The sequence below is a fragment of the Balaenoptera physalus genome (genome assembly GCF_965194825.1).
Source record: "Balaenoptera physalus genome assembly, chromosome: X".
Taxonomy (NCBI): Eukaryota; Metazoa; Chordata; class Mammalia; order Artiodactyla; family Balaenopteridae; genus Balaenoptera; species Balaenoptera physalus.
The window spans coordinates 8476771-8501208 of NC_138903.1; the positions used below are offsets into that span (position 1 = coordinate 8476771).

A 24438-nucleotide genomic window follows, 5' to 3' on the forward strand; every position below is an offset into this window, starting at 1 on the left:
TCAAATGCTGTGGGATCATTTGGGAGGGATGGTTAGGGAGGGAGTTTTTAGAGAGGGTGGGATTTCAGTGGGGTCTTGAAGGATGACTAAGAATTTGCCAGGCAGAGGAAGGGGAAAGGATTCTCATCAGGAGTGGCTCTTTTTTAGGTCACAGAGGCGTGAAAGACCGTGGCACATTTAGGCAGTTCAAGGAGCTCTAAGGTTTGGTGGCAGATTCACGGAAGGGGAGGACTAGAGATGAGTCTGGCCGCGTGGGCGATGGGGCCGCATTGGGAACGACTGAGTAGACCATGAAGAGGAGTTTAGATTTCCTTTTTTTTTTTTTAATTTATTTTATTATTTATTTATTTATTTATTTTTGGCTGCGGCGGGTCTTAGCTGCAGTACACGGGATCTTCGTTGAGGCATGCGGGATCTTTTCGTTGTGGCGCGTGGGCTTCTCTCTAGTTGTGGTTGACGGGTTTTCTCTCTCTAGTTGTGGCGCACAGGCTCCAGGGCACGTGGGCTCTGTAGTTGTGGTCTGTAGTTGTGACACACAGGCTCCAGAGCACGTGGGCTCTGTAGTTTATGGCACGTGGGCTCTCTAGTTGAGGTGCGCGAGCTCAGTAGTTGTGGTGCGTGGGCTTAGTTGCCCCACGGCATGTGGGATCTTAGTTTCCTGACCAGGGATCGAACCCGTGTCCCCTGCATTGTAAGGTGGACTCTCCACCACTGGACCACCAGGGAAGTCCCTGGATTTCCTATTTACTTATTTACTTGTTTGTTTGTTTTTGGCTGTGTTGGGTCTTCATTGCTGCGTGTGGGCTTTCTGTAGTTGCGGCGAGCGGGGGCTACTCTTTGTTGTGGTGCGCTGGCTTCTCATTGCGGTGGCTTCTCTTGTTACGGAGTATGGGCTCTAGGCACACGGGCTTCAGTAATTGTGGCGCACAGGCTCTAGAGCGCAGGCTCAGTAGTTGTGGTGCATGGGCTTAGCTGCTCTGCAGCATGTGGGATCTTCCTGGACCGGGGCTCGAACCCGTGTCCCCTGCAGTGGCATGCGGATTCTCAACCACTGCGCCACCGGGAAAGCCCTGGATTTCTTTTTCATGGCCACAGTATACAAGAGAGATGCACTGCCAGGGGAGAAACAGGCAGCTTGGAAATGAGCTCAGGAGAAAGAGGAAGAAGATCTGTCAGAGGGCAGTGAAGTGCCGACGGAGAGAGGCTTGGGGTCCAGATCCTTCACAGGAGCCGTTGCCAGGATGGAGGCGGGTAGTGGGGCCAGGATGACGCCCTGGCTGTGGTCAGAAGAGGGTGATGCCTTGGATGACGAGAGGGGAGAAAAGGGACACGGCAGATTTCAGGGGGAGGCCACTGAGTTCGGTTTCAGGCGCTGTGAGTCTGAGCCGTTTGTCCAGCCTGTGGCTGGAGGTGGTCGGCAGGCGAGAGGACCCTGTGCAGTTCAAGGGCAGGGTCAGGGCTGTTGGTGGAGCATGGGGGGTCCTTGGCGTGCGAGTGGGCGCTGAAGCTTTAGAAGCGGCCCAGGTGGCCTGGGTCTGGAGAGAGAGGGGTCAGGAGCAGTTGGGCCCCGGAGCAGTGCCAAGATTTAGCGGGTTCCGGGGGGCGGGCTGGGGGTCAGTGACCGATGCTTAGAAGAAGCAGGTAGAGGTGAAGGAGGGCAGCCAGCAGAGTGGCCACAAGTGAAAGGGGGAGAGAGTGGCGAGGACGGGGCCCCCTCCGCGGAGGGGTCAAGTCGGAGACGAAGCAGCCGCGAGGGGGCTGCCGGCGACCGAGGGAGAGCAGCTTCCGAGGGTGCGCTGAGGGGGCAGTGCCGTCGAGAGTGTGACCGTGTCGCATCATTTCACGCAGGTTGACAGGGAAGGAGGCAGAGAGATGTGTAGGGAGCGAGGTAGCGTCGAGAAGCTGACGCAGCCGCTTGGCTCCGACCTGGAGGAGCGGGGGAGCTGGGGCGCCCTTCCGTCCGGAGCAGGGGTCGTGGACTGTGGCCCTCGGGCAAATCCAGCGCAGCGCGTGTCCGGCTCTGCGCTGGTTCCTTGGCTCGCAGCCCCGCCCGCGCATGCGCATGCTCCATATGGCTCCTTTTGTGCTACAGCAGCAGAGTCCGGTGGTTGCCACGGAGACCATCTGACCTGCCCAACCGAAAATAGTTACTTTCTGTCTCTTCACAGGAAATGTTTGCCAGCCCTTGCTCTGAAGGGTCATGAGGGGAATGATGATCTCAGGAATGTAGGATTCTGTTAACACAGGGAGGCAAAGGGGTCCTCTTACAACGTGTTTAGATGTAACCATCTGCCTGGAAAGCGTGATCCAGGCTGGCTCATTCAGCCTTCTTGCTGTTAATCAAAACTACAACGAGGTATCACCGCACACTGGTCAGAATGGCCATCATCAAAAAATCTACAAACAACAGTGCTGGAGAGGGTGTGGAGAAAAGGGAACCCTCCTACACTGTTGGTGGGAATGTAAATTGATACAGCCACTATGGAGACCAGTATGGAGGTTCCTTAAAAAACTAAAAATAGAATTACCATGTGATCCAGCAATCCCACTACTGGGCATATACCCAGAGAAAACCGTAATTCAAAAAGAGTCATGTACCACAGTGTTCATTGCAGCGCTATTTACAATTAGCAGTAATCACGCCTCGGATAAACCTCATTGGCTGTGATACTGCCACTGCACAAAGCTAATGGCACTATTCACAATAGCCAAGACATGGAAGCAACCTAAATGTCCACTGACAGAGGAATGGATAAAGAGGGTGTGGTACATATATACAATGGAATATTACTCAGCCATAAAAAAGAATGAAATAATGCCATTTGCAGCAACATGGATGGACCTAGAGATTATCATACTGAGTGAAGTAAGTCAGAGAAAGACAAATATCATATGATATTGCTTATATGTGGAATCTAAAAAAATGGTACAAGTGAACTTATTTACAAAACAGAAATAGACTCACAGACATAGAAAACCAACTTATGGTTACCAAAGGGGAAAGGGGGTGGGGGAGGGATAAATTAGGAGTTTGGGATTAACAGATACACACTACTATATATAAAATAGATAAACAACAAGGTCCTACTGTATAGCATAGGGAACTATATTTAATATTTTGTAATAACCTATAATGGAAAAGAATCTGAAAAAGAATATATATATAAGTATAACTGAATCACTTTGCTGTACAGCTGAAATTAACATTGTAAATCAATTATACTTCAATTAAAAAAGAAAATTCTTGGGACTTCCCTGGTGGCGCAGTGGTTAAGAATCCACCTGCCAATGCAGGGGACATGGGTTTGAGCCCTGGTCTGGGAAGATCCCACATGCCGCGGAGCAAGTAAACCCGTGTGCCACAGCTGCTGAGCCTGCGCTCTAGAGCCCGCGAGCCACAACTACTGAGCCCACGTGCGTCAACTACTGAAGCCCGCGTGCCTAGAGCCTGTGCTCCGCAACAAGAGAAGCCACCGCAATGAGAAGCCCGTGCACCACAACGAAGAGTAGCCCCTGGTCGCCACAACTAGAGAAAGCCCGTGCACAGCAACAAAGACCCAACGCAGCCATAAAGGAAGGAAGGAAGGAAGGAAAGGAGGGAGGGAAGGAGGGAGGGAGGGAGGAAGGAAGGAAGAAAGAGAAAGTAAGTTCGTTCTTGTTGTTAACATGTAGCCTGGAAAATGAAAGAAGGAATTGAAGTCTTTGTCGAGGAGGGTCTTTTGTGAATAGAATTTACGATTTAAGCTAAAATAGTGATTTGTATTCAAAACGGTGACACCGAAGTGATGTCTTCCTTCAGAATGGCTTTGAAATAGTCAAAGATCAAATCACACTTAGTGAGGTTTTTTTAATTAAGTGAATTTTTTTGGATTCTTTGGAGACTATTATGGCATCTTTATAGCTCTGTGAACTAGAAAGCCCATTTAACCATTGTGCTAGGTAACTGAAAGAATCACGTAAGTGGCAGTCTCGTTGCTTCATTATATTCGTTTTCTCAATCACCGTGTGTCCTGAGGAAACAGTTTCAGAGAAGGAAGCATGAAGTGGAAGGTGTATCCACGTCAACTCCGATGTCTTTCTGTTTCTAGATAACGAGCAAGAGCAAGGAGTCCATATGGGAGTTCATCAAGAGCTTGCTGGACGCCTGGTCGGGATGGGCGGTAATGCTGCTCATCGGCCTGCTGGCGGGTACGTGGGGCGTTTCTCTTGTCCTTCATGCGAGGGGGTTGTTCCTTCAAATACCTAAGAGCACAATACACGACGATGCACTTAACATAAATCTATCATCAGTAAAGCAAGAAGGCCCCAAGGCACGGATGGGCCCAGGTGCGGTCATTGGAGAGCGGTACCGAGAGAGCGGGTTGGCCCTTTCCACACTGTACAGAGGTTTACTGCCATGCTGGATTTTATTGAAAACACACATTTCACATTCTATAGTACTTGGCCATGTAGAAGGCGAGAAAGGACGGGAACATGTTGATCTCTAAAAATAAAACATCCTATGAGACTGGCCTTTACTAACACCGGCAGGCCCTGAGATGAACTGTAAACATCGAGAGACGCTCACAGTAACGCGAGACACCACAGGGTCTGAGGTCGGCCCGGGGGAGGTACCTCCAGCCCGTGGGTTGTTCTGGCCCTCAGGGACGCCGCGTCCTTCATTTGTATAATCCCAACACCGTGTTTGTGAGCAGTAGCTGTTTCCAGAGTGAACGAAGGAGTATCTGGAGGGGACACCTCCCCTTTTAATAGCAAATGCACCAGCCCTCCGTGGAAATTGTTTCCTGAAACTTACTTCCTTTTAGGAGGCTGTGAAGGTTAATGTGTAAGAAGAAAAAAAATTTGATCATGCTGAAGAGATTCCCTTAAGAAAAGCCCCCTGCCTGTAGTAACACGCTAGTTGTGGTGATAGGACTGATTAGAGAATGGCTGTGCGATACAGGTTGAATATAGTACATACTTGCAGAGCACCTGCGGGGCATAGAGTAAGATTTTGTGATTAGAGGACTTGGGTTTCTGGCCGCCCTGTCACTCGTTATATCTACAATGGTAGAAGGGGCTTGGTTGCCAGGGAGGGACTCCCTGCCTGGCATGTCCTGAAGGGCCCAGGAGAGAGCTGAAGGGGCAGTCCTCTCCCGTCACCGCAGCTGCCCGCCCCTCGCCCCCGCCCTGTCCTTCCCCTCCCAGCGGCGCGCCCGGTGTATATTGGCAGCAATGCTGGGAGGGAATTCGAGTTCGTGGACATACGGCGTTTTGCCACCCATTCCTTTGGCTCTATGAAGACCTTTAAAGGTAGGTGGGGGGGGGGTGGCGGGGAGGGTAGTTTGCTGCGAATTTTGATGTGTTTCTTTAGAATAGATTTATAAAACTGTACCCTGTGTTATTCTTGGCTCCTGGGAAGGAGGGATGAATACGGGAAATGAAGGAATCAGAATAGATGTCTTGGCGTCCTGCTGGAGCCACACAGCGTAGATTTATCAACTGATCTCAGAGCCCTGTCGGGCTGTCTTTAACAAGTCAGATACCGACCATCGGGCTTCACTGTTAATCCGATTTCCATCAGTTCTTTCAGGAAGAATCACCTGGGGAATTAAAAAAAAATGCTGCTGCCCAGGCTTCAATTAAATAGTACCCCTGGAGATGACACCCTAGCACTGAGTAAAGCCCCCTTTCCCCTGTGATTCTAATGTGCGGCCAGGGGTGAGGACCACTGGAGAAGGGCGATCCCATGGTCACATCAGCAGATGAATATAGGAGGGAGGCAAGAAAGGGGTGATCTTGGCAGTGAAGGTGGCTAGAGTGTTCTTTTGATCTGGATGAAGGAAAAGCCAGAAGAGTGCCCCATTCACCTTCCCGTTCCCCAGTGGCGAGCCCCAGGGGTCCCACTGTCTGGCCTGTCACCTCCTTAGTGGCAGCCCAGACATTATATTCCGATGCCCAAGACGGAGAGGCCCAAAAGCTGCGGCTCCTCTGCAGGGCATTAACCAGGAGCCACCACTGGGTGTCGCTGTTGCTCCACACAAGGCAGTTTTTGTTCAAATGTCATCTGCTTGAGGTGTTCTCTGACCACCTTTTCTAGAAGTACGTCTCTCCCTCTCTGAGCCTCGTCGCCCGCGCCCACTATATGTATGTATGTGTGTACGTATGTAACAGCTTTATTGAGCTATAACTCACATACCAAACAGTTCACCTAGTTAAAAGTGTACAACTTGGTGGATTTTAGTGTATTCACAGAGTTTTGCAACCATCACCAAGGCCAATTTTAGAGCATTTTCATCAGCTCCCAAAGAACCTCCCTACCCTTTAGCTATCAGCCCCAGTGCCCCTAGCCTCCTCTCAGTCCTGGGCAACCGCTAATCTACTTTCTGTCTCTGTAGATTTGCCTATTCTGGACATTTCATAAAATGGAATCATACACTATATGGTCTTTTGTGACTGGCTTCTTTTACAGCATAACGTTTGCAAGGTTCATCCATGCTGTCGCGTGTGTCAGTACTTCATTCCTTTTTGTTGCCATTGTAGGTGGACCACAGTTTGTTTCTCCGTTCAGCAACTGTGGCTTTTGTGAATATGCTGTTGTGAACATTTGCGTACATGTCTTGTGTTGGGTATATGTTTCCATTTCTCGCGGGCAGATGCCTAGGAATGGAAGTGTTTGGTCAGGTGGTGACTCCTTGTTTAACTTTTTGAGGACCTGTCCGACCGTTCTCCTGCACCATTGTAGGAAATGGCTGCCATTGGAACGTGCTGTATTCTCCTCTGTAGCACCTACCACCTTGTGTTGGAGCCCCTCATTTACTTACTTATTCAGTCTAGTGTCTTCTCGCACAAGGTGAGATTCCATGAAGCAGGGACCTGAGTTTGCTTTGTTCACTGCTGTACCCCAGGGTGTGGAACAGTACGTGGCACGTAGTAAGTAGGTGCTCAATAAATAGCCCTTGAGTGAATGGATGGACCTGAGTTTTCTGATTTTCATTCGTTTGTTGCTCTCATTCATTCAACATGGATATATAGTTCCAGCTATGTACCTGATGGGAGTACAACAATGGCCCTTGCCCACTTAAAGGGGAAACAGGGTCTAGACACCTGGCTTGATCCCCACCGTGGCACACAAACCAGACAAGAGACTCCCCCCACCCTTATAGACTAGTTGGAGTGTGTGTGTGTGTGTGTGCGTGTGTGGGGGTGTGTGTGTGTGTATACACATATATATAAATATTGATCATATCAGGATGTGATAGGTATGGTGTTGCGGGAATGCCTGGGAAGTATACTTAGCCCAGACTTAGGAAATCAGGGAAGCCTTCCTGAAGGAGGCGATATAAATGCCAGCATCTGGAAGATAAATAGGAGCTTGCCGGGTTGGGAGAGGACAGTGCTATCTGAGGCGGTGCAGAGAGGAGGGCCTGGTGTGCCAAGGAACATTCTGTGTGGGCAGGGTGTGGGATTCGTGATGGAGAGAGAGGAGCCTGGAGAGAAACTTGGGAACGGTGGTCAGACCCTGCGCACTGCTGAGGATTCGGGTGTTCTGGCTAGAACAGTGGGCGACTGCTGATGGAACCAGGAGAGTGGCAAGGCCAGGTCGCCTGAGGCTGGCGTATGGCTGCCTTTGGTGTTGATGCCGGTGGGGAATTGATGTTGTAATGAGGATCCAGTAAAAGTGTGAAAAGTTTGGTAGCCCAAAAGTATTCCCTGCCTTCGTAAAAGACTGGAATGGGTTATTCTAGAAGGAGACCTAAAATGGCCTTCTCTGACCCACTGCACACTCGATTTTATCCCACTTCGATCGGCCTTTAAAGTAGTTATTTACTTATGTAGCTCCTCAGTCCTTTATCCATAATTTTTTAAAAATCCAGAACGTTCTAACAAGTGAGATTTTTCAAGCTGGACTCCATTTGGTGGCAAAACTTTATTTCAATGACGAGGCTGTTGTAAATCGTTTTGTCTCCGTTCTGTCTGAACTGTCAGGTTTCCTGGAGGATACTCATGTGTGTGATCCCAGCATCCTGCCCCAGAAGCCGCTGAGGGGGTTACATGATGTATAGGGTGTAGGTACCCTGTTTCTAAGATTCGGGAGGGCTGGGTTCTGAAAGCCGCTCGGCCCCAGGGGCTTGCGGTGGGCTCAGCGCTGCGGGTCTCTCCCTCCCGCCCGATCAAAGCCCCCCGAGGACAGCGTATCGTTGGCCTTTGTGTCTCACTGGGCTGGGCACCACCTTTGCCACACCTGGTGCCCTGCCACTCGCTCAGGTGACCTCAAGACTGAAGAAAGAGGCTTCCTGGGTGCGTGGCAGCCCGGGGCACTGGCATCTCCGCCTGGCCCTCCGGGCGCACGTGCTGCCCTGGCCCACGCCGGCCGTCCCTCTGAGTGGCTCTCGCTGCTTCTTCCAGGCACCCTGGCCGGGGTCATCGATCTCGCCGTCGACTGGATGACAGACCTGAAGGAGGGCATCTGCCTGTCGGCCTTCTGGTACAGCCACGAGCAGTGCTGCTGGACTTCCAATGAGACCACGTTTGAGGACAGGGACAAGTGTCCCCTGTGGCAGAAGTGGTCGGAGCTGCTGGTGAAACAGTCGGAGGTGGGTGCAAGGGCGGGTCCTGGCTGGGAGCCCCGTGGCTGGTGCGGGGGGACGTCCGAGCTCTCGCCTTGCAGCGTCTGTCCTGACCGTCGTCGTGGCTACTACGAGTGCCACTTGCCGCTTGGCTTTTTCTAGCGCTAGGGTTCAAACTTCACTTGGAAAATCCTTTCCCACTATTTCATGTGCACGATGTATGTATTTTCTTTAAAGCCTTTTGTTTGGCTTTATTTTTCTTACTGAGAGTGATCTCTTGATCATGCTGAAGAAATAGGGTTGATTTTTATCCCTTCTGATTGAGAAGAAAAGATGTTACTATTTTTTAATAACAGCCTTAGTGAGACATAATCCATATTCCGTGGGGTGTACCCATTAACGGGTACAATGCGATGGCTTTTAGGATATTCACAGAGTTGTGCCACCATCGCCCCGATCTAATTTTAGAACTTTTTTTTTTAACATTTTTTTTTTTATTCAAACAGAAAGTCACAAAAATTATAATCAACCTCATCAGTTCACTCAGTCCCATGTAATTAATTTTTTTTTATCTTGATCTTTTGTTAGCACTTTTATGAGTTCATCAGTTTTCCATTAGAGTTCTGAAAATGCTTATTCATTCAGTTCAGCAGTACAGTTACCAGAAACCTGTACTTGTCAGAGTCTTTTCCATGAATTCCTTGAAGAGGAAACCCTTTTATAGGAACATTTTTGCAAAAGCGTCAGAGTAAACCCAGAACTGTCTGTAAATGACAAAAGACTTAAAAATGACCTCGGTTAAAGATTTGATGAAAGTTCATAATAATGCAATTGACAAGGAAATTTAGTTATTTCTGAGAAATACATTTTAAAGTAATAACTAGAATTATGACTTATAACATTATACCAGAACATATAAGATTTTTAGGAATTTCATGTAATGTCTGAAACATTTATATTAACATATTTCCATACAAATAACCCAAAGAAAGTTTAGTATTAGTTTTTTTTTTTTTTATACAGCAGGTTCTTATTAGTCATCAATTTTATACACATCAGTGTATACATGTCAATCCCAATCGCCCAGTTCAGCACACCACCATCCCCACCCCACCGCGGTTTTCCCCCCTGGTGTCCATACGTTTGTTCTCTACATCTGTGTCTCAACTTCTGCCCTGCAAACCGGCTCATCTGTACCATTTTTCTAGGTTCCACATATATGCATTAATATACGATATTTGTTTTTCTCTTTCTGACTTACTTCACTCTGTATGACAGTCTCTAGATCCATCCACATCTCAACAAATGACTCAATTTCGTTCCTTTTTTGGCTGAGTAATATTCCATTGTACATATGTACCACAACTTCTTTATCCATTTGTCTGTCGATGAATATTTAGGTTGCTTCCATGACCTGGCTATTGTAAATAGTGCTGCAGTGAACATTGGGGTGCATGTGTCTTTTTGAATCATGGTTTTCTCTGGGTATATGCCCAGTAGTGGGATTGCTGGATCATATGGTAATTCTAGTTTTAGTTTTTTAAGGAACCTCCATACTGTTCTCCATAGTGGCTGTATCAATTTACATTCCCACCAACAGTGCAAGAGGGTTCCCTTTTCTCCACACCCTCTCCAGCATTTGTTGTTTGTAGATTTTCTGATGATGCCCATTCTAACTGGTGTGAGGTGATACCTCACTGTAGTTTTAATTTGCATTTCTCTAATAATTAGTCACATTGAGCAGCTTTTCATGTGCTTCTTGGCCATCTGTATGTCTTCTTTGAAGAAATGTCTATTTAGGTCTTCTGCCAATTTTTGGATTGGGTTGCTTGTTTCTTTAATATTGAGCTGAATGAGCTGTTTATATATTTTGGAGATTAATCCTTTGTCCGTTGATTCGTTTGCAAATATTTTCTCCCATTCTGAGGGCTGTCTTTTCGTCTTGTTTATAGTTTCCTTTGCTGTGCAAAAGCTTTGAAGTTTCATTAGGTCCCACTTGTTTATTTTTGTTTTTATTTCCATTACTCTAGGAGGTGGATCAAAAAAGATCTTGCTGTGATTTATGTCAAAGAGTGTTCTTCCTTTTTTCCTCTAAGAGTTTTATAGTGTCCGGTCTTACATTTAGGTCTCAAATCCATTTTGAGTTTATTTTTGTTTATGGTGTTAGGGAGTATTCTAATTTCATTCTTTTACATGTAGCTGTCCAGTTTTCCCAGCACCACTTATTGAAGAGACTGTGTTTTCTCCATTGTATATCTTTGCCTCTTTTGTCATAGATTAGTTGACCATAGGTGGGTTTATCTCTGGGCTTTCTATCTTGTTCCATTGATCTATGTTTCTGTTTTTGTGCCAGTACCATATTGTCTTGATTACTGTAGCTTTGTAGTATAGTCTGAAGTCAGGGAGCCTGATTCCTCCAGCTCCGTTTTTCTCCCTCAAGACTGCTTTGGCTATTTGGGGTCTTTTGTGTCTCCATACATATTTTAAGATGATTTGTTGTAGTTCCGTAAAAAATGCCATTGGTAATTTGATAGGGATTGCATTGAATCTGTAGATTGCTTTGGGTAGTATAGTCATTTTCACAATATTGATTCTTCCAATCCAAGAACATGGTATTTCTTCCAATCCAAGAACATGGTATATCTCTCCATCTGTTGGTATCATCTTTACTTTCTTTCATCAGTGTCTTATAGTTTTCTGCATACAGGTCTTTTGTCTCCCTAGGTAGGTTTATTCCTAGGTCTTTTATTCTTTTTGTTGCAGTGGTAAATGGGAGTGTTTCCTTAATTACTCTTTCAGATTTTCATCATTAGTGTATAGGAATACAAGAGATTTCTGTGCATTGATTTTGTATCCTGCAACTTTACCAAATTCATTGATTAGCTCTAGTAGTTTACTGGTGGCATTTTTAGGGTTCTCTATGTATAGTGTCATGTCATCTGCAAACAGTGACAGTTTTACTTCTTCTTTTCCAATTTGTATTCCTTTTATTTCTTTTTCTTCTCTGATTGCCGTGGCTAGGCCTTCCAAAACTATGTTGAATAATAGTGGTGAGAGTGGACATCCTTGTCTCGTTCCTGATCTTAGAGGAAATGCTTTCAGTTTTTCACCATTGAGAATGATGTTTGCTGTGGGTTTGTCATATATGGCCTTTATTATGTTGAGGTAGGTTCCCTCTATGCCCACTTTCTGGAGAGTTTTTATCATAAATGGGTGTTGAATTTTGTCAAAAGCTTTTTCTGCATCTATTGAGATGATCATATGGTTTTTATTCTTCAATTTGTTAATATGGTGTATCACATTGATTGATTTGCATTTATTGAAGAATCCTTGCATCCCTGGGATAAATCCCACTTGATCATGGTGTATGGTCCTTTTAATGTGTTGTTGGATTCTGTTTGCTAGTATTTTGTTGAGGATTTTTGCATCTATATTCATCAGTGATATTGGTCTGTACTTTTCTTTTTTTGTAGTATCTTTGTCTGGTTTTGGTATCAGGGTGATGGTGGCTTCATAGAAAGAGTTTGGGAGTGTTCCTTCCTCTGCAATTTTTTGGAAGAGTTTGAGAAGGATGGGTGTTAGCTCTTCTCTAAATGTTTGATAGAATTCACCTGTGAAGCCATCTGGTCCTGGACTTTTGTTTGTTGGAAGATTTTTAATCACAGTTTCAATTTCATTACTTGTGATTGGTCTGTTCATATGTTCTGTTTCTTCCTGGTTCAGTCTTGGAAGGTTATACCTTTCTAAGAATTTGTCCATTTCTTCCAGGTTGTCCGTTTTATTGGCATAGAGTTGCTTGTAGTAGTCTCTTAGGATGCTTTGTATTTCTGCGGTGTCTGTTGTAACTTCTCCTTTTTCATTTCTAATTTTATTGATTTGAGCCCTCTCCCTCTTTTTCTTGATGAGTCTGGCTAATGGTTTATCAATTTTGTTTGTCTTCTCAAAGAACCAGCTTTTTGTTTTATTGATCTTTGCTATTGTTTTCTTTGTTTCTATTTCATTTATTTCTGCTCTGATCTTTATGATTTCTTTCCTTCTGCTAACTTTGGGTTTTGTTTGTTCTTCTTTCTCTAGTTTCTTTAGGTGTAAGGTTAGATTGTTTACTTGAGATTTTTCTTGTTTCTTGAGGTAGGCTTGTATAGCTATAAACTTCCCTCTTAGAACTGTTTTTGCTGCATCCCATAGGTTTTGGATCGTCGTGTTTTCATTGCCATTTGTCTCTAGGTATTTTTTGATTTCCCCTTTGATTTCTTCAGTGATCTCTTGGTTATTTAGTAACGTATTGTTTAGCCTCCATGTGTTTGTGTTTTTTATGTTTTTTTCCCTGTAATTCATTTCTAATCTCATAGCCTTGTGGTCAGAAAAGATGCTTGATATGATTTCAATTTTCTTAAATTTACTGAGGCTTGATTTGTGACCCAGGATGTGATCTATCCTGGAGAATGTTCCATGCGCACTTGAGAAGAAAGTGTAATCTGCTGTTTTTGGATGGAATGTCCTATAAATATCAATTAAATCTATCTGGTCTATTGTGTCATTTAAAGCTTCTGTTTCCTTATTAATTTTCTGTTTGGATGATCTTTCCATTGGTGTAAGTGAGGTGTTAAAGTCCCCCACTAATACTATGTTACTGTCGATTTCCTCTTTTATAGCTGTTAGCAGTTGCCTTATGAATTGAGGTGCTCCTATGTTGGGTGTATACATATTTATAATTGTTATATCTTCTTCTTGGATTGATCTCTTGATCATTATGTAGTGTCTTTCCTTGTCTCTTGTAACATTCTTTATTTTAAAGTCTATTTTATCTGATATGAGTATAGCTACTCTAGCTTTCTTTTGATTTCCATTTGCATGGAATATCTTTTTCCATCCCCTCACTTTCAGTCTGTATGTGTTCCTAGGTCTGAAGTGGGTCTCTTGTAGACAGCATATATATGGGTCTTGTTTCTGTATCCATTCAGCAAGCCTGTGTCTTTTGGTTGGAGCATTTAATCCATTCATGTTTAGGGTAATTATCAATGTGTATGTTCCTGTTACCATTTTCTTAAATTGTTTTGGGTTTGTTTTTGTAGGTCCTTTTCTTCTCTTGTGTTTCCCACCTAGAGAAGTTCCTTTAGCATTTGTTGTAGAGCTGGTTTGGTGGTGCTGAATTCTCTTAGCTTTTGCTTGTCTCTAAAGCTTTTGATTTCTCCATCGAATCTGAATGAGATCCTTGCCGGGTAGAGTAATCTTGGTTGTAGGTTCTTCCCTTTCAGCACTTTTAAGTATATCATGCCACTCCCTTCTGGCTTGTAGAGTTTCTGCTGAGAAATCAGCTGTTAACCATATGGGAGTTCCCTTTTATGTTATTTTTCGTTTTTCCCTTACTGCTTTCAATAATTTTTCTTTGTCTTTAATTTTTGCCAATTTGATTACTATGTGTCTCGGCGTGTTTCTCCTTGGGTTTATCCTGTATGGGACTCGCTGTGCTTCCTGGACTTGGGTGGCTATTTCCTTTCCCATGTTAGGGAAGTTTTCGACTATAATCTCTTCAAATATTTTCTCTGGTCCTTTCTCTCTCTCTTCTCCTTCTGGGACCCCTCTCATGTGAATGTTGTTGCGTTTAATGTTGTCCCAGAGGTCTCTTAGGCTGTCTTCATTTCTTTTCATTCTTTTTTCTTTATTCTGTTCCGCTGCAGTGAATTCCACCATTCTGTCTTCCAGGTCACTTAACCGTTCTTCTGCCTCAGTTATTCTGCTATTGATTCCTTCTAGTGTAGTTTTCATTTCAGTTATTGTATTGTTCATCTCTGTTTGTTTGTTCTTTAATTCTTCTAGGTCTTTGTGAAACATTTCTTGCATCTTCTCAATCTTTGCCTCCATTCTTTTCCGAGGTCCTGGATCATCTTCACTATCATTATTCTGAATTCTTTTTCTGGAAGGTTGCCTATCTCCACTTCATTTAGTTGTTTTTCTGGGGTTTTATCTTGTTCCTTCATCTGGTACATAGCCCTCTGCCTTTTCATCTTGTCTGTCTTTCTGTGAATGTCTAGAACATTTTTATCACTCCCAAAGAATCCTTGTACCCATCGGCAGTCACTCCCCATTTCCCCCCAAGTTTGCCAGCCCTAGGCAACCACGAATCTACTTTCTTGTCTCTGCAGATTCCCCTGTTCTGGACATTTCATGTAAATGGAATCATACAATCCGTGGACTTTTGTGTCTGGCTTCATTCGCTTAGTGTAATGTCTTCCAAGTTCGTTCGTGTCGTAGCATAGATTGGTACTTTACTCCTTTTCATGGCCAAATAACATTCCATTGTCTGGATAGACCACATTTCATTTCTCCACTCAGCTGAGGAACACGGGTTGCTTCCACTTTTGTGCTATTATGAATGATTTTGCTTTGAACGTTTGTCTACAGGTTTTTGTGTGGACATATGTTTTCATTTCTTTTGGGTAGATACCTAGGAGGGGAATTGCTGGGTCACATGGCAACTCTATATTTAACCTTTTGAGGAGCTGCCAGACTCTCTTCCAGAGTGGCTGCACCACTTGAGATTCCAGCAGCAGTGTATGTGGGTTCCAGTTTCCACACATCCTCACCGACCCCAGTTGTTATCTGGTTTGGATTATAGCCCTCCTAGCAGGTGTGAAGTGCTGTCTCATTGTGGATTAAGTTATCATCTTCCAATGCATCTTAGGAACACATTACAGAGGATGTTTGTGGGCTTTCCGTGATGGGAATATCCCAGGCCCACGGGATGCAGCAGTGAAGCACGGACCAGGCGCTTGCCTTCATGGCACTCCAAGCTTCAGATCCACATACAAATCTTAGTTGGGGAAAAGGGTTAATTTCTACCCAAATTCAGTGGTTACCACAATGACTGTGGGTCATCGACAGATCAGAAGCCCAGATGAGGGGGAGTTAGGTTGCCAAGATGCACATTAGGGGTAATGTGAGGACCATTAAAGCTAGAACTGTTCTTGGAAGGTAGATGTAATCCCTTTATTCTCCTCCTCCCTCTCCCACTCTCTTGCCCGATTGACTTAATGCAGCTCAAGACATTTGGAATGCACTTTGCCATTTGCTAAACCTCTTTCTCTGTGGAGTTGAAAATTAATTCCTTCAAATCTCAGAATTAGACCGGGATCTTGAAATCTCACATGTTCTCAGTGCTCTCCATTACTTCCAAAAATAAATTCTCTGCTTGAGTTGGTGGAGGTGGGCAGGCAGAATTGGCTGGGCGCCATGTTTGATTTCTTCTCTCCTACTTTGGGGGGAAATATGGCCGTCTAGCTTTTCAACCATTTCTAAGATTTATACTTTGATTCAAAGAATTACTGTTAGCAAGGGTGAGACGTTATTTTTAGTCTCAAAAGAGTCCATTTTTCACTAGGTGAAATGTATTCCTCCGTCTGATTTCTCACCACAGAGGGTGTGAATATCTGTGTCTGTTAAGGCTAGAGCCGCCTCCTGGAGCGTGTTTTTGCATTTTACAGGCACACATGTGGCTGTGCCCACAGCCTGGCTTGTAGGTGCCCTCCTGTTCCCTCTCCATCACGTGAGGCATCCAGATGGTGGCGAGAAGCTGAGGCCTGGGGAATCGTGGTCTCCGCCCACAGACCAGGTCCTCAGCCTCAGAGACGCCAGACTGTGTGTTTGGTTCAGAAAGTGTTCCGCACACATCAGATAATTTGGAATATTGGGGCAGGGCCTCAGACTCTGCATTTCCAGCCCACGCCCAGGTGATGCTATGCTGCCAGCCCGGGGACCACACCTGGGTAGCAGTATTCTGAAGTGCAGTTCCCACACTTCCCCACTGGCAGGGCAGCTGCGTGCTGTGGCGTGGATGTGGCCTTCATGAAAGCAAAGAGGCTGATCCACCATAGACGAGACCAAACAAACCTTCCCCGGGGCTCGAAGGCAGAATTTTCTGTTACACCTTTCATTAACTTGAGGGCCCGGAGTGATTAAAACCAAGCCTCATTCACAGTTGCTATGACTGCTGAGACCTTACCTGGTAGAAGGTGTGTGTACACAGCTCCCGGAGAAGCAGCCGGTGCCGTGTGTGTGTGTGAACCGACTGCAGCAATAGCAGCAGCTGATGAAGCCAACCCTGCCTCTTCGCTGACACAGGACCCGGAGAGAAGCTGCCTGGCGGAGGGGCAGGCGCGTTGCTCGGTTCTGCGGTGGCTCACGTGTTCTTTCTTGTTCTGTGTCTTGTTTAGGGTGCCAGCGCTTACATTCTGAATTACCTAATGTACATCCTGTGGGCGTTGCTGTTTGCATTTTTGGCCGTCTCCCTGGTACGAGTATTTGCGCCATACGCCTGTGGCTCTGGTATACCCGAGGTGAGTGGGGGCTGAATGAATTTCTTTTGTGCCAATAATAAGAATAGCAAATACTTACGTGGCACTTCTGTGCTAAGCACGGTTCCAAGCACTGGACATCTGTTCACTCATTTAGTCCTCACAGGGAGCCTATGAGGTAGGTTATTCTTCATTTGACGGTTGGGGAAACTGAGGCACAGAGAGGGTAAGTAACTTGCCCAAGGTCACTAAGCCGGTGAGCTGGGAGTCGAATCCAGCTGTCTGGCTTTGTGCTCTGTTGCTTCTGAGATGCTTAAATTCTTGTCTTACAAACGAGGCATAACTCTTAAAGCCTGTGGAATCAGAGTTCATTAACCACACACACAAACGTGGCACTCTAGTAACTCATAAGTGCATCTATGATAGAACGTGAAAGAGGACAACAGTGGAGGTTTACTGCTCAGAAAGCTTACTGATGAGTGAACTCCCTCGCCACGTTTTGCTCTTCTGGTGACAGTGTAAAAGCAATCTTTAAAAAATGAATTCCATGTTCAGTACATGCGCCGTGAATGCACCCTTGTGAGTTCAGAGTTCTTATAAATATTTTTCAGCACTTTCTTGTAACCAGAGTATGAGGGAAATGACCTCATCGATCAGGAGGAATGCCCAAGACCAAACTTCAAACCAAGGAGATCTGCTGCGTTAGAATAATGATACTTGAGCAAATTCCCAAAAAACCCAGGCAGTAAAACTTTTAGCCAGAAATCATTTTAAAAGCTCTTAGATGATCATTCTAATCAGTGCTGTTCCATTCTCCTTCAAGTTGGTGCTTCAGCAGCGCCCGTAGACGGCGGAGATGCTGAGTTTATAAAGATGTGAGCAGTCATGGCAGTGGACCCACGCTCTTTGGCGGTGTCACCAACACCGCCGCTGGTCTGGGCAGTTCATGCAAAGGGCTGGGGTAATTAAAGGATCATCGAAAGGGAAGCTCAACATTGTCTTGATCCAGGAAAAGATTAAAAAAAAAGACTATTTCATGCTGAACTTTGGATGGTTTATATGAACATGTTGCTGCAGGAGCCTGAAAAATAAGCTGCAATACCATCCTGTTTCCTTGGTACAGCCAGTGCTGCTCTAAGGCACCATATGCATTCCTAAAAATCACAAAACTGCATCATCAAAACCACAGAGCTTGTGGGGAAGATGGGGCTAGCGGCACAGCACTCAGAAACTTCACTGGTGACACATAAAAAAGATGGGAACCTCATAAAAGCAGTAGCAGAGTTAGACGCACGTTAAATGGTTAAGAAATGTATGAATACTCCCCTAGTGCATGCGTGAGCTGGGAGTCGCCTGAGACGTGTGCCTGTGTGCATTTTGTGTATCCCTGCACGGCTCGATTTGCAGCTGCAGTTTTCTGCCTTGTGTTTCTCCCAGATGAAATTGTGCAGAAACAGATGCGAAATTGGCATTATGCTCAAGTTCTGCCCTGACGCATGAATCACACTGGAACAAATTTGGGTTTATCCAAACAAGTGTTCGGGCAGAACTGACTGCGTTTTATTGGATATCGGAGACCGAAGGCACCCGGGACACTAAAAAGAACAGATTACTGTTGGCATCTCAGTTGCTGATCGCAATGCCCAACAGCAGGCGCTTTTGGACTCAAGCCGCCTATCAAAATAAGGAGATGGCCAGTGGGGAACTGGTGGGAAATTTAAAGCAGCAATAAAAGATGTGGGGGGCAATACCATCTTCCCCTTCCAAGAACCAGAGATGCGTGGCTCAGCTCGTAGACAGACAGGGAACCCTATCTGGGAGGGGCTGGCTGAACCTGGTCTTCGTCCAAAGCGGGCATCTTTATTTGTGACAGCTGAACTCAAAAGGAATAAACTACTGAGTTGAGCATTGTTTCCCGTGTGACAAAGTGCAAGGAACACATTGATGTGGATAAAACTCAAAAAAGCGGTATCAAGTGAAAAAAGTAAGTTGCAGAAGAATATCTAAATAAAGTATGAATCTATTTCTGTAGAGTCCCTAAAACAGCCAAAATGAAACAAGCGTACTGTTTAGTGATACACATATGTGCTAAAGCTATAAAGAAGGGCAAGGGAATGATTGGAGGGGGGAGGAGGAAGGTTCCACTGAGGAAGCAAACACAGGGCTTTCAAAGGTACCTGCTCTTCTGTCCTGAACTTGGTAGTGGGTACATGGTAGTGGGTACATGAATATGCTTTCAGCCGTATATAATATGTAACAGATTCATGTCTCTATTTATAAAAGAGTTCACAATAATCTTTTCAAGTATCAGGAGCCCAATGGAGATTTTATAATTAAGCTTTGGTTATTATGACTCAGTAGTAGGAAATTTTCCCTGTTATTATAGTAGAGCTTGAAATTCCTAACCTAAGGGTGCAATACCTACCCCAGTTCTTGGAGGAGAGGGGCAGAGTGAAAAGTAAGTGCAAATAAGTAGTTCCTGGATATAAAGAATGTCCTTCCAGTTAAAACCCAATGGACCATGCAAACAGCTCTACTCAGTTTGAGATACAGGGCTGTTCTTCACTGCAGGAAAGATACTAAATGAGATCTTTAGAAAATACACTTCCCATGGTAGGAGGTGATCTGCCGTAAGCTGTTCCTGGTGTGCAGTGTCGGAACAAACTTTGAACGCAGTGCACTTCTGCACAGTTTAAAAATCACTCATCCTTTGTAATGTTTGCTTCTGAAACATTTAGATTACTTTGGATGACAATGTTACTGACCAGGGTTCTTGACCGCCTTAATCAATAGAAATTGATCAGAGGCCAGGCAAGAAATTCAGGCAAGGCTTTACTGGGGCCTGAGCTGCAGCAGGCCGGGAGGGAGAACAAGTAACACGTTCCTTTGCTGGCCTACTTGCTGGGGGGCAAGGCGAGCTGGTTCCTTATATGCGGTGAGGGTAGGGGTGTGTCCAGGGGTCGGGCCAGAGGAGTTGCTTAGGTGGTCTGCCCACCCCTTTGGTGGTGTTGAGTGCAGGGGGCATGCGCAGTGACCTGCTTTTGCTCCAGGCTCTTCAGAAGTGGCAGTGGGGCTTTTTGGTCTCTTTGTATCTTGTTGTCCAGAATTTGCCCCAACTGGGCATGCATGCAGTTACTTTTAGTCCCTTATAGTTTCTTTGTATTTTGTTGATAGATGTTTGTCCAGGTGCAAGCATTGCAGCAGTGCAGCAGAGGGTCCCAGGTCCCAGCCAGTGTCAAAAATTCCTTTGAAACATTAAAAAAAATACAAATTTAGAGACCATTTTTTTTCTGTGTAACAAATGCTCTTGTATTAGCTCTACAAAGCACATTTAAAAGTGCACACTAGTTCTTGGGCTTCAGAACTTAGAGCGAACTGGGCAAGGATGACTACTACTATCTGCTTCATTCATAGAACCACTGTGGACCGTATAAGAAATCATGTCCTCCTAGGGACATCCCTGGTGGCGCAGTGGTTAAGAATCCGCCTGTCAATGCAGGGGACACGGGTTCGAGCCCTGGTCCGGGAAGATCCCACATGCCGCGGAGCAGCTAAGCCCGTGCGCCACAACTACTGAGCCTATGCTCTAGAGCACACAAGCCACAACTACTGAGCCTGCATGCCACAACTACTGAAGCCCGCATGCCTAGAGCCCATGCTCCACAACAAGAGAAGCCACTGCAATGAGAAGCCCGCGCACCGCAACGAAGAGTAACCCCCGTTCACCCACAACTAGAGAAAACCCGCACGCAGCAACGAAGACCCAACGCAGCCAAATAAATTAATTAATAAATTAATTAATTAATTAAAGAAAAGAAAAGAAATCATGTCCTCCTAGAACTTACTTTGAGTTGATGTTTCAGTTCTATACAATGTGAACTCTCTCACAAATATTTATTTGCCAGAGAGGTTTTAAAGTTACCACCATCAAGTCACAAATGTGCTGCAATACATCGCCTTAAAGCCCTGCTTGATTCAGTCTCTGTTGATCCAAATTAAAGCAAGCGATTGGATTTTGGCATCTACTGGGAATGAATTTGCCTTCTTTAGTCCCTAATTTGATCATGACAATTTTATAAAGTCATTTTAGAGAATTACAAAATACCTCTTACATTGTTCAATTCACCACATGTCATGGCTGGCAAAGGCTCAGGTAATTTAGATGCTTGTAATTTTCTAAATGGTATTACGCTCTTCAACTGTACCCTGGGGTCCAAATCCACATTAACTAACTGACAAAAAATTATAGATAATTTTATTCTAGGCAACACAAAAGGGCAGGATTGTGGCAGGCATAATAAAACGTCCCTTAAATAAAGGGATCTGAGATCCCCAGAGCACAGGCTCAAATAGGCCCACTAGCACTAGTTAAAGACCAGTTTAACCACTGCTAGTTTATCTGCCTTTAGGAAGGAGCTTAGTGAGTTCTTTCGAACGGATGCCCACACGCTCGCTCACTGTTGGTCTTTCTCCTTGAATTAAGAAACAGATCTCTATCAAGAACTCCTGAGATGAAAATGGTCCAGTCACACCCCTGTAAAATTGCTAGGATTAGTTCACTTCACGACCCTCTCCAAATCATCACAGGTGACATGATGCCAGAGAGCGTTTCAGGACCGCCCTTAAATACAGAGGAATTAGGAATAGCTGTACTGCTCTTCTCAGGATGAGAGCAGTGCTTCTCTACCTGGACTGCATTTTAGAATCACCTGGGGAGGCTGTAAACCTCCTATGCCCAGGATACACCTCAGACCAGTTGCATCAGATCTCGGGGCGGGGGGGATACCTCGTCCTCACTGGTGCCTGATTCTCCAGGTGGTGCCACGGAGTGCCGGTGGAGAAGGATTGTAATAGCTACGTGAGAAACTGATCTCTTGGCGCCCACTGGGAGGCTCTTTGACATTATGTAAACATCCTGACCGTGACAGGAGCTGAGACTGTCCCATTATGTATTATACAATGGGAAAACGGATACTGACCATGAATTTCATTAGCTGACTCACTCAGTGTCTAATAAATCTCTGATTACAGGCTTGTAAATTGCTAGCTGGGCAGTAAACATTCACTCCATTTCAGCCAGTCGCAGGAGAGTTTGAAGGTAAAATGTTACTTACCCATTGGTGATGCTTCCATATCCAGAAGAACCCTGTTTTGGGGGAAGAGGACTCCAGTAGATGAAGTTAATCACTGAGATTGGCACCCCGTTGAATTCTAAAAGCGTTACGTCCATGACACTCTCTCACCCTGTCACATCTCACCCCTCCCCCTCCCCATATCCTCAAGTCCATTCTCTAGTAGGTCTGTGTCTTTATTCCCATCTTGCCACTAGGTTCTTCATGACCTTTTTTTTTTTTTTTTTTCTTAGATTCCATATATATGTGTCATGGACATATATACACTACCAAATGTAAAATAGATAGCTAGTGGGAAGCAGCCGCATAGCACAGGGAGATCAGCTCGGTGCTTTGTGACCACCTAGAGGGGTGGGATAGGGAGGGTGGGAGGGAGGGAGATGCAAGAGGGAAGAGATATGGGAACATATGTATATGCATAACTGATTCACTTTGTTATAAAGCAGAAACTAACACACCATTGTAAAGCAATTATACTCCAATAAAGATGTTTAAAAAATAAAAAATAAAAAAAAATAAAAGCATTATGCAAATTCACATACACCTTTAGGGAGAAAGCCATTATTTGGCGTTTACAAAACGTCGCAGGTCTGAAAGTGGTGCACGAGTCAGCTCTACCTGTAGTCAAAGTACTTTTCAGGACAAGAGGGCAAGATTCAACGGAAGGGAAGGGGTTGCCACGGATTCAGATACCCTTACATCCCCCAAGGGTGCGTTATTAGAATGTTGAGCATCTTCTTTTTCCAATATTGTATTAAGAATATTTTCAAACATACAGGAAAGTTGAAAGAATTGGACAGTAAACACCCATATGCCCCTGGCCTGCGTCAGGGGTTGGCAAACTTTTCCGATAAAGGGGAGAGAGTCAATATTTTGGGCTTTGTGAGTCAAGAGGCAAAACTGAGGAACTATTCTCACTAAAAGGCTAGTAGTCTTGTTTACATATTACATTTAGAAACATTAAAAGCACGCTTAGCTCGTGTGTCATACACAACAGGCCGTGGGCTGGATTTGGCCCATGGGCCATAGTTTGCCGACCCTGATCTGAAGTGCAATTGATATTTTGTTGTATTTGCTTTGTCACATAGCCAGCCAGATGTCCCTTTATCTTGGCCATCTTTCAGTAGTGAAAAATTAACAGTTAAAATCAATAGATACACGTGTCTTTTCAACACAACAGAGGGTAAAATGCACAGGATAAATGCCATAAATAAAATGAGACTCTGATAATTACTTATTCAGTCCTCGTTACGATCTCTCATTACTCTCGGAATTATTAAGATTTACTATGCTTTGAAATTGTTTCAGGGTTCCATTAATATATAAAATTAGGCGTTAATATAAATTCTCAATATAAAATTATAGCTGAATTAACAACTAAAGCAGCCTGTCTTCCATATGATTTAGCGAATCTCGGTTTGAAAGCTGCTCCTCAGAGGAGGGAGAGGTTACTTTCCTGGCCGTGGCGCTGAAGCGGCTCACTCCCCATCGCTCTCCATCCTGTGTTTCAGATAAAGACCATCCTGAGCGGCTTCATCATCAGGGGCTACTTGGGCAAGTGGACCCTGCTGATCAAGACTGTCACCCTGGTGCTGGTGGTGTCCTCAGGCCTGAGCCTTGGCAAGGAAGGGCCGCTGGTGCACGTGGCATGCTGCTGTGGCAACTTCTTCAGCAGCCTCTTCTCCAAGTACAGCAAGAACGAGGGCAAGAGGCGCGAGGTGAGCAGGTGCAGAATGAAGCGCCCTCCCGCCCTCTCCAGCCTCTCCAGTACCCGCTGATTTGCCGGAAAGGCCTCGGGCTGACGGGGAGCTCTTTGCTTCACAGGTGCTGTCAGCTGCGGCCGCTGCCGGGGTCTCTGTCGCCTTTGGTGCTCCAATCGGAGGTGTGCTTTTCAGTCTGGAAGAGGTGAGCGTGGGCACCGGAGGGCCCCGTGGTTCTGAGCGCCGAGGAACACATCGGGGGTCGGGGCGGCAGGAGGCTTCCCTCTCTAGCCCTCTGAGGGCTGAGAGATTCCTGCGGCTCATTAAGGAGCCGCAGTGTTCGCCATGAAATATGTGTTTTCAAGTCCTGTTTTTAAAATTGCCAGTGTGATTTCTGGAGGGAGATTTGCAGTCTTCTCTCTCGTTTTCATAAACAACATAATGAAGCATTTTTATGTTTTGCAACCCAAATGGATCTAGTCCAGCTGTCGGCCCACGTTGTCTGTAAAGGGCCAGGTAGCAAATATTTTAGGCTTTGTGGGTCTCAGGGCTCGGTCGCAACCACTGGGCTCTGCCCTCGTAGCGTGGAGGGCGCCGCAGACAACACGCACGTGCGCGGCATGGCTGACTTCCAACGAGACCTTCCCTATGGATGCTGAAGTTTGAATTTTATATAATTACCACTTGTCACTAAGTCTTGTTCTTTTGAATATTTCACGTGTCACAAAATAATTCTCTCTTCCCCCAACCATTTAAGAATGTACAA

At 45.3% G+C, this 24438-nt stretch overlaps 1 protein-coding gene across 4 annotated transcripts in view; it reads left to right on the forward strand.

The window, feature by feature from the left end:
* LOC309652881 (H(+)/Cl(-) exchange transporter 4) overlaps positions 1 to 24438 on the forward strand; it is an 81616-nt gene that overhangs the window by 39025 nt on the left and 18153 nt on the right. For all 4 annotated transcript variants that reach the window (XM_082447071.1, XM_082447073.1, XM_082447070.1 and 1 more), the window contains exons 3-7: positions 4089 to 4188; positions 8389 to 8576; positions 16760 to 16882; positions 23484 to 23690; positions 23797 to 23877. In XM_082447071.1, the coding sequence (XP_082303197.1) occupies positions 4089 to 4188; positions 8389 to 8576; positions 16760 to 16882; positions 23484 to 23690; positions 23797 to 23877 (699 nt within the window). The remainder of the gene's footprint in view (positions 1 to 4088; positions 4189 to 8388; positions 8577 to 16759; positions 16883 to 23483; positions 23691 to 23796; positions 23878 to 24438) is intronic.